The 13,330-nt window shown below is 41.7% G+C and overlaps 1 protein-coding gene across 1 annotated transcript; it reads right to left on the reverse strand.

The window, feature by feature from the left end:
* Positions 1–1,603: 1,603 nt before the first annotated feature.
* Positions 1,604–5,782, reverse strand: LOC149196845 (uncharacterized). The gene has a single exon (XM_089408456.1). The coding sequence runs from the start codon at positions 5,780–5,782 to the stop codon at positions 1,604–1,606; it is 4,179 nt and encodes a 1,392-aa protein (XP_089264582.1).
* Positions 5,783–13,330: the final 7,548 nt, after the last annotated feature.

Below are 13,330 nucleotides of genomic sequence, written 5' to 3' on the forward strand. Positions count from 1 at the left end.
AAAACGTTAGAAGTAAAATATAAATTAATAATTAAAATTTTAAATTTTTTTTTTATCAAAATTATTATTAAAATTTAAACCATATAAATTTATATATATATAATGTTTTAAGAATTTTACTTAAATTTTTTTTTCCAAACGTATTTTTTTTTTTTTTTCTGAATATGTTTAATTCTATTATCGTACAAAGCAAAAATACAAAATAGAGTACAAAGGGCAAGGCTATGAGAATTTGCCTGTCAGCTCTTGCCTTGCCCTGTTAACAGCTCCAAAATTGAAAGGAGTCAAAATTGGAATTGTAGCTGGACATTGCCGACACAGTTACATAACATAAAAGGACTGAAACACCGGGGCCATGGATTGACCCGGACAAAGACAAACACAGACAAAGACAAACAGACATGTGGACACAGACCAAAGACACCTGAACCATTACGGGTTACACCTGAACATTTACATTCGACACCTTGACTGATATAATGCCGCCACATAGCCGAGAAACACAACAAGATCCCAACAAAAGAACAGAGAATACCGGGGCGCATTCAATCTTCCTCAGTAGTCTGGGGTGCCTCTGCAATTTCATACCCAAAGCGGAGCGCGTCCTCTGAATCTGAAAGCTGGATGACCGCATCTGGGCTTCCCTCACGGGCTGGCCTGCTCGGATCGGCAAAGTCAGCATGCGTAGAAGGGCCAGCATCCCGTTCACGGTTGATAGCAGGGCGCTCAAGCTCCAGCACTCGGTCACGCCTAGGCGCCATCCAACTTGGCCCAGGATCACTACCATAATTCGTCCAGCCCTTTCCAGCTCCAACCGGAAGGCACGCAATAGGGGAATTCTCCCTACTGGAGCGCTGCCCTTCCGGCAGAGGCTCGACCTCCACATTCTGCGTGGCTCCAGGCTCAACAGCAATCGAGACAACCAAAGTGGAATTGACATGTGGGCAGCCTATACCTGAGCATGGGGAGCTCCCGCTGCCCCTCTTCAGAATTCGGGCTGCTACCATGCTGCCCCCTCTCTTCTTCAATGCTTCCCTGGAGTCTTTGTGGCCGCGAAGTAACCTCGAGGGAGGAAGAGGGCGAGTAGTAATCATCCTGCAGGAGAGCCCTGCCTTGAATTCCCCCTCTTCGGCTGCCCATTCGCGGTCTTGCTCTTGACATGACTGCACCCTTTCCTACACAGGCACTCTGAATTTCACCAGCGAACAGAACTGTTACCAGCCCCAAGAACCCACAACAGCGCCAAGGCCCGACCCCCACTCCCAGAATCAACACCCGCTGCACGAACCCACACCAGCTCCAAGTATCTATACCAGACTTGCAAACCGGCGGCACTCCTCTCAAATACACCTTCCCAATGCCTTCTGAGCGGAGCAGGGTATCATTGCTCGGCTCCCTCATACTCTCCTGCAATACCATCTTGCTCAGCTTTAACCACATCGCCACCCCGAAGTCCAACACCTTCCCTCGAGCCGAATGGACAGGCATTAATGCCTTCCTTCCTCTGCCTTCAAGCGTAATAAAGCCCCGCAGCGCGTGGTACCTCCAGCCTCCGTGAGCATGCCACCTGCCCACGTGATGGCTCGTGCCATTCACCAATCCCCTATGCACCCACATCCGGGATGTTGAAATCCTTCTTCGCCAGAGAGATGCAGTCATTGTTGAGCTTGTCATCTTCTGAGTTGTCCAGAGAGCCTACAAAGTAAGGTATACACTGGGAAGCACCTTGGTTGGCTAATCTATCAGCGACCTTGTTTGCTGTTCTTCGAACATGCTTAAAAGTTATACTTTGGGGAGTATGTAGCATGTCCTCCATTAATTCCATCCTGCTTATTAGTCTCCAACTTGTGGCGACCTTGATCGCAGATGTTCCTGCTTGGATTCTTTGGGCAGCACTAATAAGGATTAATGAGTCTCCTTCTACTTCCAAAGGGAAGTAATTATTCTGCTCTGCAAGGCATAAGCCTCTCCATAGGCCTTCTAATTCAGCTAGATTATTCGTATCTTTTCCCAACGAGCCATAGAAAATCTGAAGTATTTCCCCTGTGTGATTTCGGAAGAGTCCTCCATACCCTGCGAGCCCCGGATTACCTTTGGCTGCCCCATCGAAGTTTAACTTGAATGTGTCAAAAGCTAGAGGTGACCAGCTAGAAGGCGAGGCGCTGCTGTTGGATGAGCGGGTGCCTTCTTTCTTTAACACTGAGAGGTTTATGTTCCAATACTTCAGGATCAGGCATTCTAAAGGGGAGTCTGGCATGTCCTCCTCTGTCCAGGATTTGAGGGCCAGAGTTTCTTGCAGCTGTTTGATGAGGATTAACCATAATGTTTCAGTGGGCCGGGAGGAGTTGTTGAAGATTCTGTGATTTCTTTCTTTCCAGAGAATCCAGTATATGAATCCTGGTAAGAGTCTCCACAGAAAATTGAGAAGCTGACTTTTGAAAGGAGAGGGAGCCCAATTCCTTAGGTTTTCAGCTATGTCTTCTGTTCTGGCCTCTGATCTCATGTTACAGCTCTCAACTTTCCTCCAAATTTGCTCAGCGAGCGGGCAGGTTTCCATGAGATGTCCAATTGTCTCAGAGTTAATGTTGCAGTTCGGGCATCTAGAAGGCCCCACGAATCCACGCTTAATCAAGTTGTCCCAAGTGAGCACTCTTCTCTTGCTGAGCAGCCATAAGAAGGTGGAGATTTTGGGCCAAATTCCTGGTTGCCATATCTTTTCCCAGATCCGGTCCTTGTGGAGCTGGTCTCCAGTGTATCTGAGCAGATGGGCTTCTTTAGTAGTAAATGTGCCTTTATGCTGATGTCCCCATCTTAGGCGATCCTGTAAAGCGGAGTAACGAATTTTCCTAAATGATAATTCTCGCTCTATGTCCTCATATGTCTCTCCTTGCCAGTTACTTTGCCAGAGATTGGCTTTCTTCCAGGTTCTGAAGTCGGTGTTTGCCGAAGATTGCCAAAATTGATTGACTTGCGTGAGGTGTGCATGCTTCATTTGTTCTTGCCAGAGAGGCCTGTGAAAAATTGTGGCGAGCTTGGGGAGCTGCTGCCACGAGTCCTCCCAAAATCTTGCTGTAGTACCTGAGTGAATCTCCCAGAAGCTATGCTCTTGAATGAATTTGCTGTGAGGTTTGGCTGCGTTCCACATGGGTGATCCCTGAGTTGTGGAGTTGATTCTGATTAAGTCATTCCATTGGCTGCCTGGTGCATATTTTGCTTGCCAAAGTTTGGCCCATGGTACGTTGGGCTTAGTGATCCAATTCCACCACATGCGCGCACCCATAGTATTATTGCTCTGCAAAGGGTCTCGCAATCCCAGGCCCCCTTCAGATTTTGGTTTGCAGACATCTTTCCAGTTTACGAGCGCCCATTTTCTGTTCAGGCCTGAAGACCCCCAGAGGAAATTTCGCTGGATATTACGAATATATTTAAGAACCCATTTGGGCGCAGCCAATAAAGAAAAAAGGTACAGAGGCATTGCTTGGAGGACCGATTTGATCAGGACAAGCCGGCTGGCGATGTTGAGAGCGCGGAAGGTCCAAAGGGAGAGTTTGGATTCAAGCTTATCTAGAAGAGACTGCCAGGAGGAATGTTTGATGGCCGCAGCAGCCAGGGGAGCCCCTAAGTAAGTCGACGGAAGCTTGGCAATGGTAAACTGCAAAATTCGAGCTATGTTCCTTTGAGTGGAGAGGGGAGTATTAAAGAAATATAGCTGGGATTTCGACGCATTGATGGAGGTACCTGACGCTTTAGAAAATATGGAAAGCAGAGACTTGAAGACGGAGGCTTCTTGCGAGGATGGGTGTCCAAAGAGCATGGTGTCGTCGACAAATTGTTGGTGGGATTGGGGAGGAAGGCCATGAACAGAGATACCTTTGAGCATTTGAGTAGCGACCGCTGCCTTTAACAGTCTGCCTAGCCCCTCTGCCATAAGGACGAAGAGGAAAGGCGACAAGGGGTCCCCTTGTCTTATACCCCTTGAAGGCCTAAAAGGATGAGATGGAGAACCATTTAACAGAACAGAAATGTTGGGAGAGGAGATTAAATTGAAAATCCACCTTGTCCATGTATGACTGAAGCCAAAAGCTATGAGCACTTTTTGAATATAATTCCAACTGAGCTTGTCAAATGCTTTGGAAAGATCTAGTTTTAGAAGCATACCTGGCTTTTTTAGAATCTTTAGAGAGTGAATCACCTCATTTGATAAGACGATGCCATCCATGATCTGCCTCCCTTCAACATAACCTGTTTGTTCTGGTGAAATGAGCAAGGGTAAGAGAGGTTTTAGCCGATTTGCAATAACCTTAGAGATAAGCTTGTATATGACGTTGCATAAAGCAATGGGTCGAAAGCTTTCCGGCTTGCTTGGTTCCGCACATTTGGGAACTAGAGCTATGAAAGTGGTATTGAGGGCTGGCAGAATCCAGTGCATGCTTCTTGATTCTTCCACCAACTCCCATACTTCTTCTTTAATTAACTCCCAGAATTCATGGTAGAAATTGGCAGTAAAGCCATCCGGCCCCGGGGCTTTGCCGTCCTTGAGCTGGTTCATTGCTTCTTCAATTTCTTTCAGGGAGGTGGGCTGAAGTAATTTGTTATTGTGCTCATCTGTTATTATTCTGGGAATATGCTGTGTGATGGCTCTGATTTCGACGTCCTTGTTTCCTTCCGGCTCTTTGAGGATGTCTTGAAAGTAATGTGTAAATTCCTTTTCCATGTCTTCATGGGCTTCAACTCGCTCTCCTTGTTGGTTGTTGATGAATGTGATGTTGTTATACATGCGCCTTTGTATAGCTGTTCTATGGAAAAATTTTGTATTCTTTTTGCCATCTTTCAGCCAGTTGATTCGAGATTTCTGTCGCCAAAGTATTTCTTCTTGCCTTCTCCGTTCTTCTAATCTATTCCAGAGAATTTGCTCATGTTGGGATTGCTCCTCCGTGCGTCCTTCTTTGATGATGTTTTGCTGTAGAGCTTCCATTTGCTTCTCCAACCTTTGTCGATCCTCCTGAATGTTGCCAAATTGAGTTTTGTTCCAGTTCTTGAGAACTTGCTTTAGATTTTTTAGCTTTAGCTGGAATTGATACATTTTGGCTCCTTCGGATGGCCTGTAAGACTTCCATGCCTCCTCTACAACCTGTCTGAACTTTGCGTTTGTGAACCAAAACGCTTCAAAGCGGAAGGGCCTATTACATCTTGTACCGGGCCGAGACCAATGAAGCTCGATGGGCCAATGGTCCGAACCTCCGTGGGGCAGAATTGAAGCATTGAAGTCTCCTCCTAGATGGATTGCGTTGTCTGAGAGGAGGAACCTGTCCAGCCGAGAGGCAATATGGTTGGCCCCAGTACGCTTATTAGTCCAGGTGAAAATCCCATTGGAGGTCGGAATATCCATTAAGTGGTTGTCCTGTATAAAGTCGTTGAGTCCTTTGCTGTCGTTTTCTAGTCTTGTTCTTCCCCCTGTTTTCTCCTCCAGAGACTGAATGATGTTGAAGTCGCCTCCACTAATCCAGAGCGGGAATTGTCTGTGCTCATTTAAACTAGAAATCGTGTTTAGCAGATCTAATTTTTGCTGAATGCTTTGTGGAAAGTATACATTGGAAAGGTGCCCGTGGATGTTGGTTCCAATGAGATGAAAGGAGGCTTGAATGAGAAAATGGGTGGCATGGAAGTCGTAAAGATTGAGAATCTGTGGATTCCACAGAATAGAAAGACCTCCAGAAGCCCCTGAAGAGTCTACTGACATTGAGCTGCTACCAGCCCATATCTTATTTCTTACTTTGTCCATGGCTATTGTGCTATTTTTTGTTTCTTGAAGAAAAACTATAGAGGGTTTTTCTTGTTGTATCAAGTTCTTGATCATCCTAATTTTTGAGGGGCTGTTGAGCCCTCTCACATTCCAGGAGATGAGCTTCATGGTAAATGGGATGCAGGTTTGTAAAACTTGGTCAGCTTAGGGAATCGTCCTGATTCCATAAGCAATTCCCCTACTGCAATGGTCCTCTGCAAGTCAGTTTTGCGCCCTCTCTTCTTGTTTTCTTTGAGACTCTTTTTGATATCCCATGGACTTCCTCCCTGTATACCTAGATGCTTGTTGTGCTATACCTTGGCGAGGACTCCTTCCAGCCGCTCTATTTGTCAGGGAGGAATAGTATTGTATTCCTTTTGCTTGTAGGCTGCTTCAAGTTTGAAAATGTCTAATCCCTCGAGGATGATGTTCTCCGGATCCTGTTCCATGCTGCTTGGGGCATTTTGTTCTTCGTCCGCTATGGTGTTTTGTAAGCTGAGTGCTAATGCTGCATCCATATCCATGTCAGATGCCAGTTGTGTGGGATCTAATTTGGATTTCCCTTTGTCAGCGAATGTATCATTGGTATCTGAAACTGCCTTTGGAATATCTTCAGAGGGAGAGAGGGGAGGTTGAACAGCGCTGGGTTTAACTGGGGGCTTAGGAGCATGGGGTTTAAGGGATGAAGATGGCTGAGAATCAGAGTCGAAAGGCTCTCCACTGGAAGGATCTTGATTTGCAAGAGGCGAAAACTTGTTCCGAGAGTCTAATCTGGTGGATATATCAGGGGCCGCCTGATTCTTCTTAGAATGCCGGCGGCGGTTAGGGATGAAGGTGAAACCTTCCGAATCAGTCTGAGTTTCTGAAGTGAAGGCTTTGGTTTGTTGATTAAGAGGGCAATCCCTAAACAGGTGTCCATGTGCATGGCACTTACGGCAGCGAAAAGGAATGTGCTCATAATCAAGGGTTTGTTCCCATTCAAAATCTTCATGAAAGAGACTTACCGATTCTGCCAGTGTCTTGGCAAGGTGCATCTTGACGCAGATCTGTGCATAGGAAGTGTATTTTCGCTTCTTAGTTTCTTCAGCAACTTTAATGAAAGTTCCCAATCGGTTTCCAATGTCTGCAAGCGTTTCTTCCTTCCAATATTCCACAGGGAGCCCGTACATTCTGATCCATACTGGAGCCTAGCTGAAATCTTCTTTGTTCGGGTCAAATCGTGGCTTCCATTCTGTGAGGTACAATCCTGAAGAGTTGAAAAAATATGGGCCTCCCTCAAATACCTTTGTTTTGTCCTCTAGGCAGTTAAATATGGCTGTAAAAAAGCCTTTTGGACCCAGTTGCAGTGTGACTTGGCCCTTTGGTTTCCACTTTGATTCAATCCATCCATTCAGGGCTCTTTCTGTCGGCCAGAAGCCCAAGAATTTGCCTATCAGTGCATGGTCCTAGATGTACTGTATTTCGCCATTGATTCGATGACTAGGCAGTTCTATCCTGATGCGCTCCGTCGACTTGGGAATGCATGTGGACGAGGACGCCTTTGGCTGTGACGAAGAGGCATTTTGCTCCTTTTCATTTGCTGGGTCTGTGGCTGCAGTCTGATCTGCAGGAATCTCCTGATCTGAGGTCTTCGGTACTTCGTGCTCATTCTCACTGTTCTTGTCAGGAGGAGTCAGCGGCATGCTGTTCTTTTTTCCACCGGCGGCAGAGTCATTCAAAGGAGGGGGGGCAGAGCCCACCCCTCCTGCGGGCGGCACCATGGAAAGCCTTCAGTAGCAGATTGACGGCTTAACGATCTTTGTTAAAGGCGAGCAGGTGGTAGGGTTCAGAGATGGCGGCAGGCGCTCAGGCATCCGTAGGGTTGCAGAGCGAAATTTTTTTTTTTCATCAATCCAGCCTATAGATTCTTTTCCAAACGTATTATAGATCATAAAAGTCTAAATTAAAAAATTATAATGTTTTAAAATTATTATGATGAATAGCTTGTGATAAATAATCTAAATTGTTGAGATTAGTTAATGTGATTGAACTTTACTTAATTTAAAATTTGACTAAACAATTTAATAGGAGTTATTGACTATTAAGCCAAAAATAATTTTTGGTTATTTTTTTTCCGAAAAGTGATCTAAATAATTAACCTTATTTAATATTAATATGGCCCCTTAAATTCATATCCTAACTAAACCATTGAATAATAATTTTCAATTATTATAATAAATACCGATAATAATGTGTCGGTTTATCAATCACTCTCTTATAAAAACATAATCTTTTCCTATTTTAGAAACAATAATCTTTCAAACAGATTGTTTATATACATATATCCCGAGTTATGGAAGACATTATTAATCCTTTTTTACAATGGATTCGGAGATCACGAGAGCAGTGAAATGGTAGATTATTATTAGAATAATTGGCCACCTTGTGTCATTATGAACTTCCGAAGTTCACGAGCAAACAATTTCGACCTTTCGAAGTTCACGAGCAAACGACTTCGATGTCTTCACAGCCATTGCTGCGGAATGCTCAAGCTTAGAATTGTAACCTGCGTCCCATCAAGCGGTATTACAAAGTTAAAATATAGTTGAAATGTCTGCATGTAAATCATAAAGTGTATCGTTCCGTTCATTTTTCCACTTATCATATGAATAAGTGGAGTTGATGATGAAGCTTCGGAATTTTTTTAATGGAAAGCTGGAAACGATCGAAACGACAAAATTCGAAGCTGAAGATCTACTGCAACTGTGATGTACCTTAAGAGTTACATTTACTCATAATTTATAATTTCCAGTGTCCCCTATACGGAGAATTAGGTGTCGTTAGATTTCGTGCGAAAAAAGTAGGGTTTGTTTACAATCTTGCGCTGAAAATAAAAATTATGTTATAGGCCCAGAGGCATTTTATGATGTACATTATTTTTCATTAAGAAAGTTAAGTAAGAACTAGAGTTTGAATTAAAGATTTTCAATAAGAAAATTAACTAAGAATTAAGGTTAGAATTATAGATTAAGAATTAGAGTTAGAATTAAAGATTTTTACTAAGAAAGTTAAAATTTGAAGGTGGTTGTTGAAGTATGGTTCTTACTTTTAAAATAATAAGGATATTAGATATACTTTAATTATTTAATAACAATAATAAAAAATTAATAACTATTTTTCGTAACGAAACTAATCTTAATTGGTTATATATATTGTAATTTGGTTTCAGTGATATTAAGAGAGTTCAATAAGAAATATATATATATATATATATATATATATATATATATAAAATAACATATTCAGCTATATATAGAGATATTTTCAAAATAAAATATTCAGCTTTATGAATTGACTAGTACGATTTTCATAAAATTGTAAATTTTAAATTATTTAAAATTTGTGTTTACTTTTTCATATATATATATATATATATATATTTTATATTTTCTTTGATGATTATGCTTATGTTGTTCTTTTGCTTTTGCAAATTAGGTTTTTTAGGGAGATACACTCTTGTTCATGGGCTATCTAGTTTTATTTTTGGTTTCCTAGTTTGATTTTTAGTTTCCTAGTCTGATTTTTGGTTATGTTGCTGGTTTATGGGGCAACATTTTTTTGTCAAACCCAATGTGTATTGAGTGTGTCTTACATTGTCAACACTTGGATAGTGACTTGACACTATTATGTCTTTTGTCAAATTTTGGATAGTGTCTTTGACACTATTATATCTTTGGTCTAATTTCCCTTGTGACAGATGAAAGACAAACAACATCTCTAATAATATGTAAATTTTTGTAATATCAATAAAATTACCAAACTTACTATTTTTTTTTTTAATCTACATTTTAAAACTTTTCTATATCAAAGAAATTTGATTGTACAAGTTTGATGTCATATCCCCAGATTATTGTAAATATTTTATTTACCACAGTTAAAAGAAAAGAACATTATCTGTTGTATGAACTTATATATATATATATATATATATATATATATATATATATATATATATATATATATATTTTCAGTAAATGGAAATTAAAAAAAAAAATGATTTCCTAGTAACAGGGATATCATGTAACTTCTGTGGAGGGAAGTTAAGACATGGATTAAAAAAAAACAGTTGCAAACCCTAACCGCCCTTTCCCTCAACCGTGGAATGGTTTCCAGGAAAAGGAGGAGGGAAAAAAGGGAACTGCGCTGTAGAGGACAGGCAGTAGGAGAAGGAAAGGGGTCTTACCATGTTTGGTGAGGATCAGATGGTAAGGGCGCAGAGCGCGTGCAACTAGCAAAGACGGTAGTCTTTGAGCAAGCTAGGGGGGAGACTGGTCTCGAAAGACAGTCTCAAGGTCGGGTGGAAGACTAGCTGTAGAAAGCAGTGGTGGCCTTAACCAGGAAACAGAAAGAGGAGGAGTACTTATAGGAAGCGACCCAGGTATGTGATTCTAACTTGAATTAAAAAAAAAAGTGATTATTTCTACAGGTTGCAGTTCTGTTTTTTTTGTAGTGCGAAATGGAACCAGAGGGAAGAAAATAGGGAGGTCAGTAGTTTCTTCCTTTATTTATTTAAAATGTTGCATGGATAATTGAGGCAGCATGTAATCAGGAAGAAACTTAACCCAGAACTCCATAGTTAACTTTCTCTGTTAAATAGTTTTCTTCTCTCAGTTGTACAACTGGAATATGTTGGTGATATGAGCGATAGTATTTGGTAAGGCTACCAAAATGATTTTTCCATGAAGAGGTTTACCTCATGTAACAACCAGTTTCCGAGAAACAGAGTGTAAAAATGAATTGAAAACCTAAGAAAGACAGTAGAAAACGTGGACAGCCGCCTAAGGGTACGTTAACAAACCAAATGTGAGGAAAACAAACGTTGTACCCGTATATAGATGTGTGTAGAGCCTTGAATTAAACCAGTACTATTCCCAGTGGCTTGAAAACGTTGGGTTCTAGCGCAGAAAGATAGGACAATGAGAAGGAAAGAAAAAAAAAGAAAAAAAATTCCTGTTCCCCGGTGTCTTTTAATGGTGATTTTCAAAACTGTGAGGTTTATGCAAAAGAGAAAAAAAAATAGAACCCAGTTCGGCTTTTGAATTCACATTACGGTATGTGGAATAACCTCCTTCTAAGCAAGTATCAAAGATTATCTGGAATGCATGAAACAAGCACGAGAAAATAATCATGTACACGGTAGATAACCAGTCAGGGTACGCAAGAAGGGTTGCGATTTGTCTTTGAGTCTAGAAGCCCTAGAGAGCAGGGGGCTCGATTGCCAAAGCCCATAGGTTGTAAACCACCTGGAGAGAAAGAAGACCCTCCTGGTAGTAAACCCCTGGGGTTTAGCGACAGAGAGACAGTTTCCATTGGGAATTAGGAAAAGTGTGGAAACAATTTATATAGCTTATGTGTAATAAACCCGTATGTTCAATAGAAATATGCATACAAGTAAGTTATAGCCAGAACTCTATTGCAAACAAAGGGGAACTGTATATCAAACATTCAAGCCATAGCCAATGAACAGAGTCCGGAGATGGCCGGAGCCACAATTCAATCTTAAAGGAATTTACAACCATTTATTTCACAAATTTTCCTTTAACACAGGACTGATACTAACATACTACTCATACCAAATAAACGAGGGATCAAGTTTTCTCTACAACATAGTTATTATTCCAAAAGTCTAACGAAAGTCCAAAATACCCAGAAAACATAGAATATGTATAGCAGAACAACCATAAAAAATAGCAGAGCTACAGCCAGTCTCAAATCTGGAAAATCCTCAATTGACGCAGAAACAGAATAGCAAGAGAATTTCTCAGTTCTAGAGCAGAAGCAAGCTCAGAAATATTTACCAATTTGAGGTCACAACGTGCCCATAATTATTACAACTGGGTAAAACCCTCAAAACCATAACCTCTTCCAAAATGAGAAGCTGAACAAGAAGCAAAACATCATATAGCTGTGGAGGACCTTATCCACGCCTCAGGCTTTCATATCCAGCCAGGGTAAGCTCTTACCCATAATAGGCGCTGTAGATAAGTCGCTGCCCATAGCAAGTCGAGCCAAGCCAAACCCAATAACCTGTGCAGAAAATCCATTCCACAAGAGACCGGTTAGTGTATCGAGTAGAATTGAGAGTTTTAAGATGCAGGAAATAAGGAATAAAAAAAAAAATGAGGAACGAGCCGACAACGAAAAGAGAAGAAAAAAGAAGAACAGTTTACTTGTAACAAACTAGACCACTGCCATACCACGAAGATGGTCTCGAGCAGGCACCATCCATGGAATTTTCCACCATATCCTAAGAACAGAGTTGTGAAATGCAACGACTGCATCAGAGTCGGTTTCGCGGGAGGGCTGCATAGCCAAATGAGAACAGTCCCGTAGCAATTCAGGGTTGAGGAAAACCCCGAGACAGAAGCCACCATCGGATTCCTAGAGGTAAGCTGCATCGTCGATCTAGGTGGGGTTCTCAAGTGGAGCAGGAGAAGCAAGACAGTCCACCCAAGCCATGTACAAGACAGTGCAGACGTAATTAACTCCATAACTATCTGGCATGGCTTGCCACGTGACAGAAGCAGTGTGACATTGGTTAGAAATTAATTAAAAGTAGTATGGTTCACACTCCAATAAACAAACCATAGTCATTTACCGAAAACTGCTTATAAGGAAACCATTGCAGCTGTATGGATGGTAAGATCTAGAGTTGCGTAAAACTAAATAAAATGGTATGGTAGGCCAGCTCAGCAATGTACATTAACTCCTTTGTATGTGGATGTAGATTTAAATCATTTTTTAATGGTTTTTATGGTGGCGACATTACAAGTGGTATCAGAGCCAAGTTGCAAAACTTTGGCCTCTGGGAACTAGAGAAAAAAAAAAAACAGTCAACAGACTATATATTTACAATTTATTTCATCTCTCTAATGAGTAAAAGAAACAACTAATGTGATAACCATCTACCGTTGCTTGTTCTGTGGTAAGTACAAGGAAGCAGAGGATTGACAACATGAGGAGAGCAAACAATGCATCATACAGGTTTGTGGCAGGCCAGGGACCTGCAATGGGTCCTAGGAATAGTCCTAAATTATGGGTATAGCTGGGTGAGGAGGCGCGCAATACCAATTTGGAAATTTTGGAGACAGTATAGGAGTTGAAGAACGAAATGGCCTGATTACGGGAAGATAATGCAATGTTAACTATGGAACAGGAGAGGATTATAAAAATCCTATCCGACAGACAGAACCAGCAACCACTGAATACCAACACTGAGCAACAAAGAATGTCAGGAGAGCAGAATCACCCCACCGATCCTGAAGAGTCAGAAGGAAGGGAGGAGGAATGCTGAGATAATGTTTTCGAACAGCAGACATCCAAGCGACAATGGATAGAGTTGCAAGGGGAGTTTTGTAAAATCAAGCCGCCACACTTTGACGGAGAAAAAGAGGAAGCCGATGAGGCCTGTTTGATCAATATGAACAAATATTTCCAGCTATACGAATACGGCCACAATTTTAAGGCACGGTTGGCCATCTTTCAATTACAGGGAAAGGCCACCCTGTG

This window comes from Pinus tabuliformis, chromosome 2_2 (assembly GCF_031772625.1).
Source record: "Pinus tabuliformis cultivar Carrire ecotype Pingquan chromosome 2_2, CPIR1, whole genome shotgun sequence".
Classification (NCBI taxonomy): Eukaryota; Viridiplantae; Streptophyta; class Pinopsida; order Pinales; family Pinaceae; genus Pinus; species Pinus tabuliformis.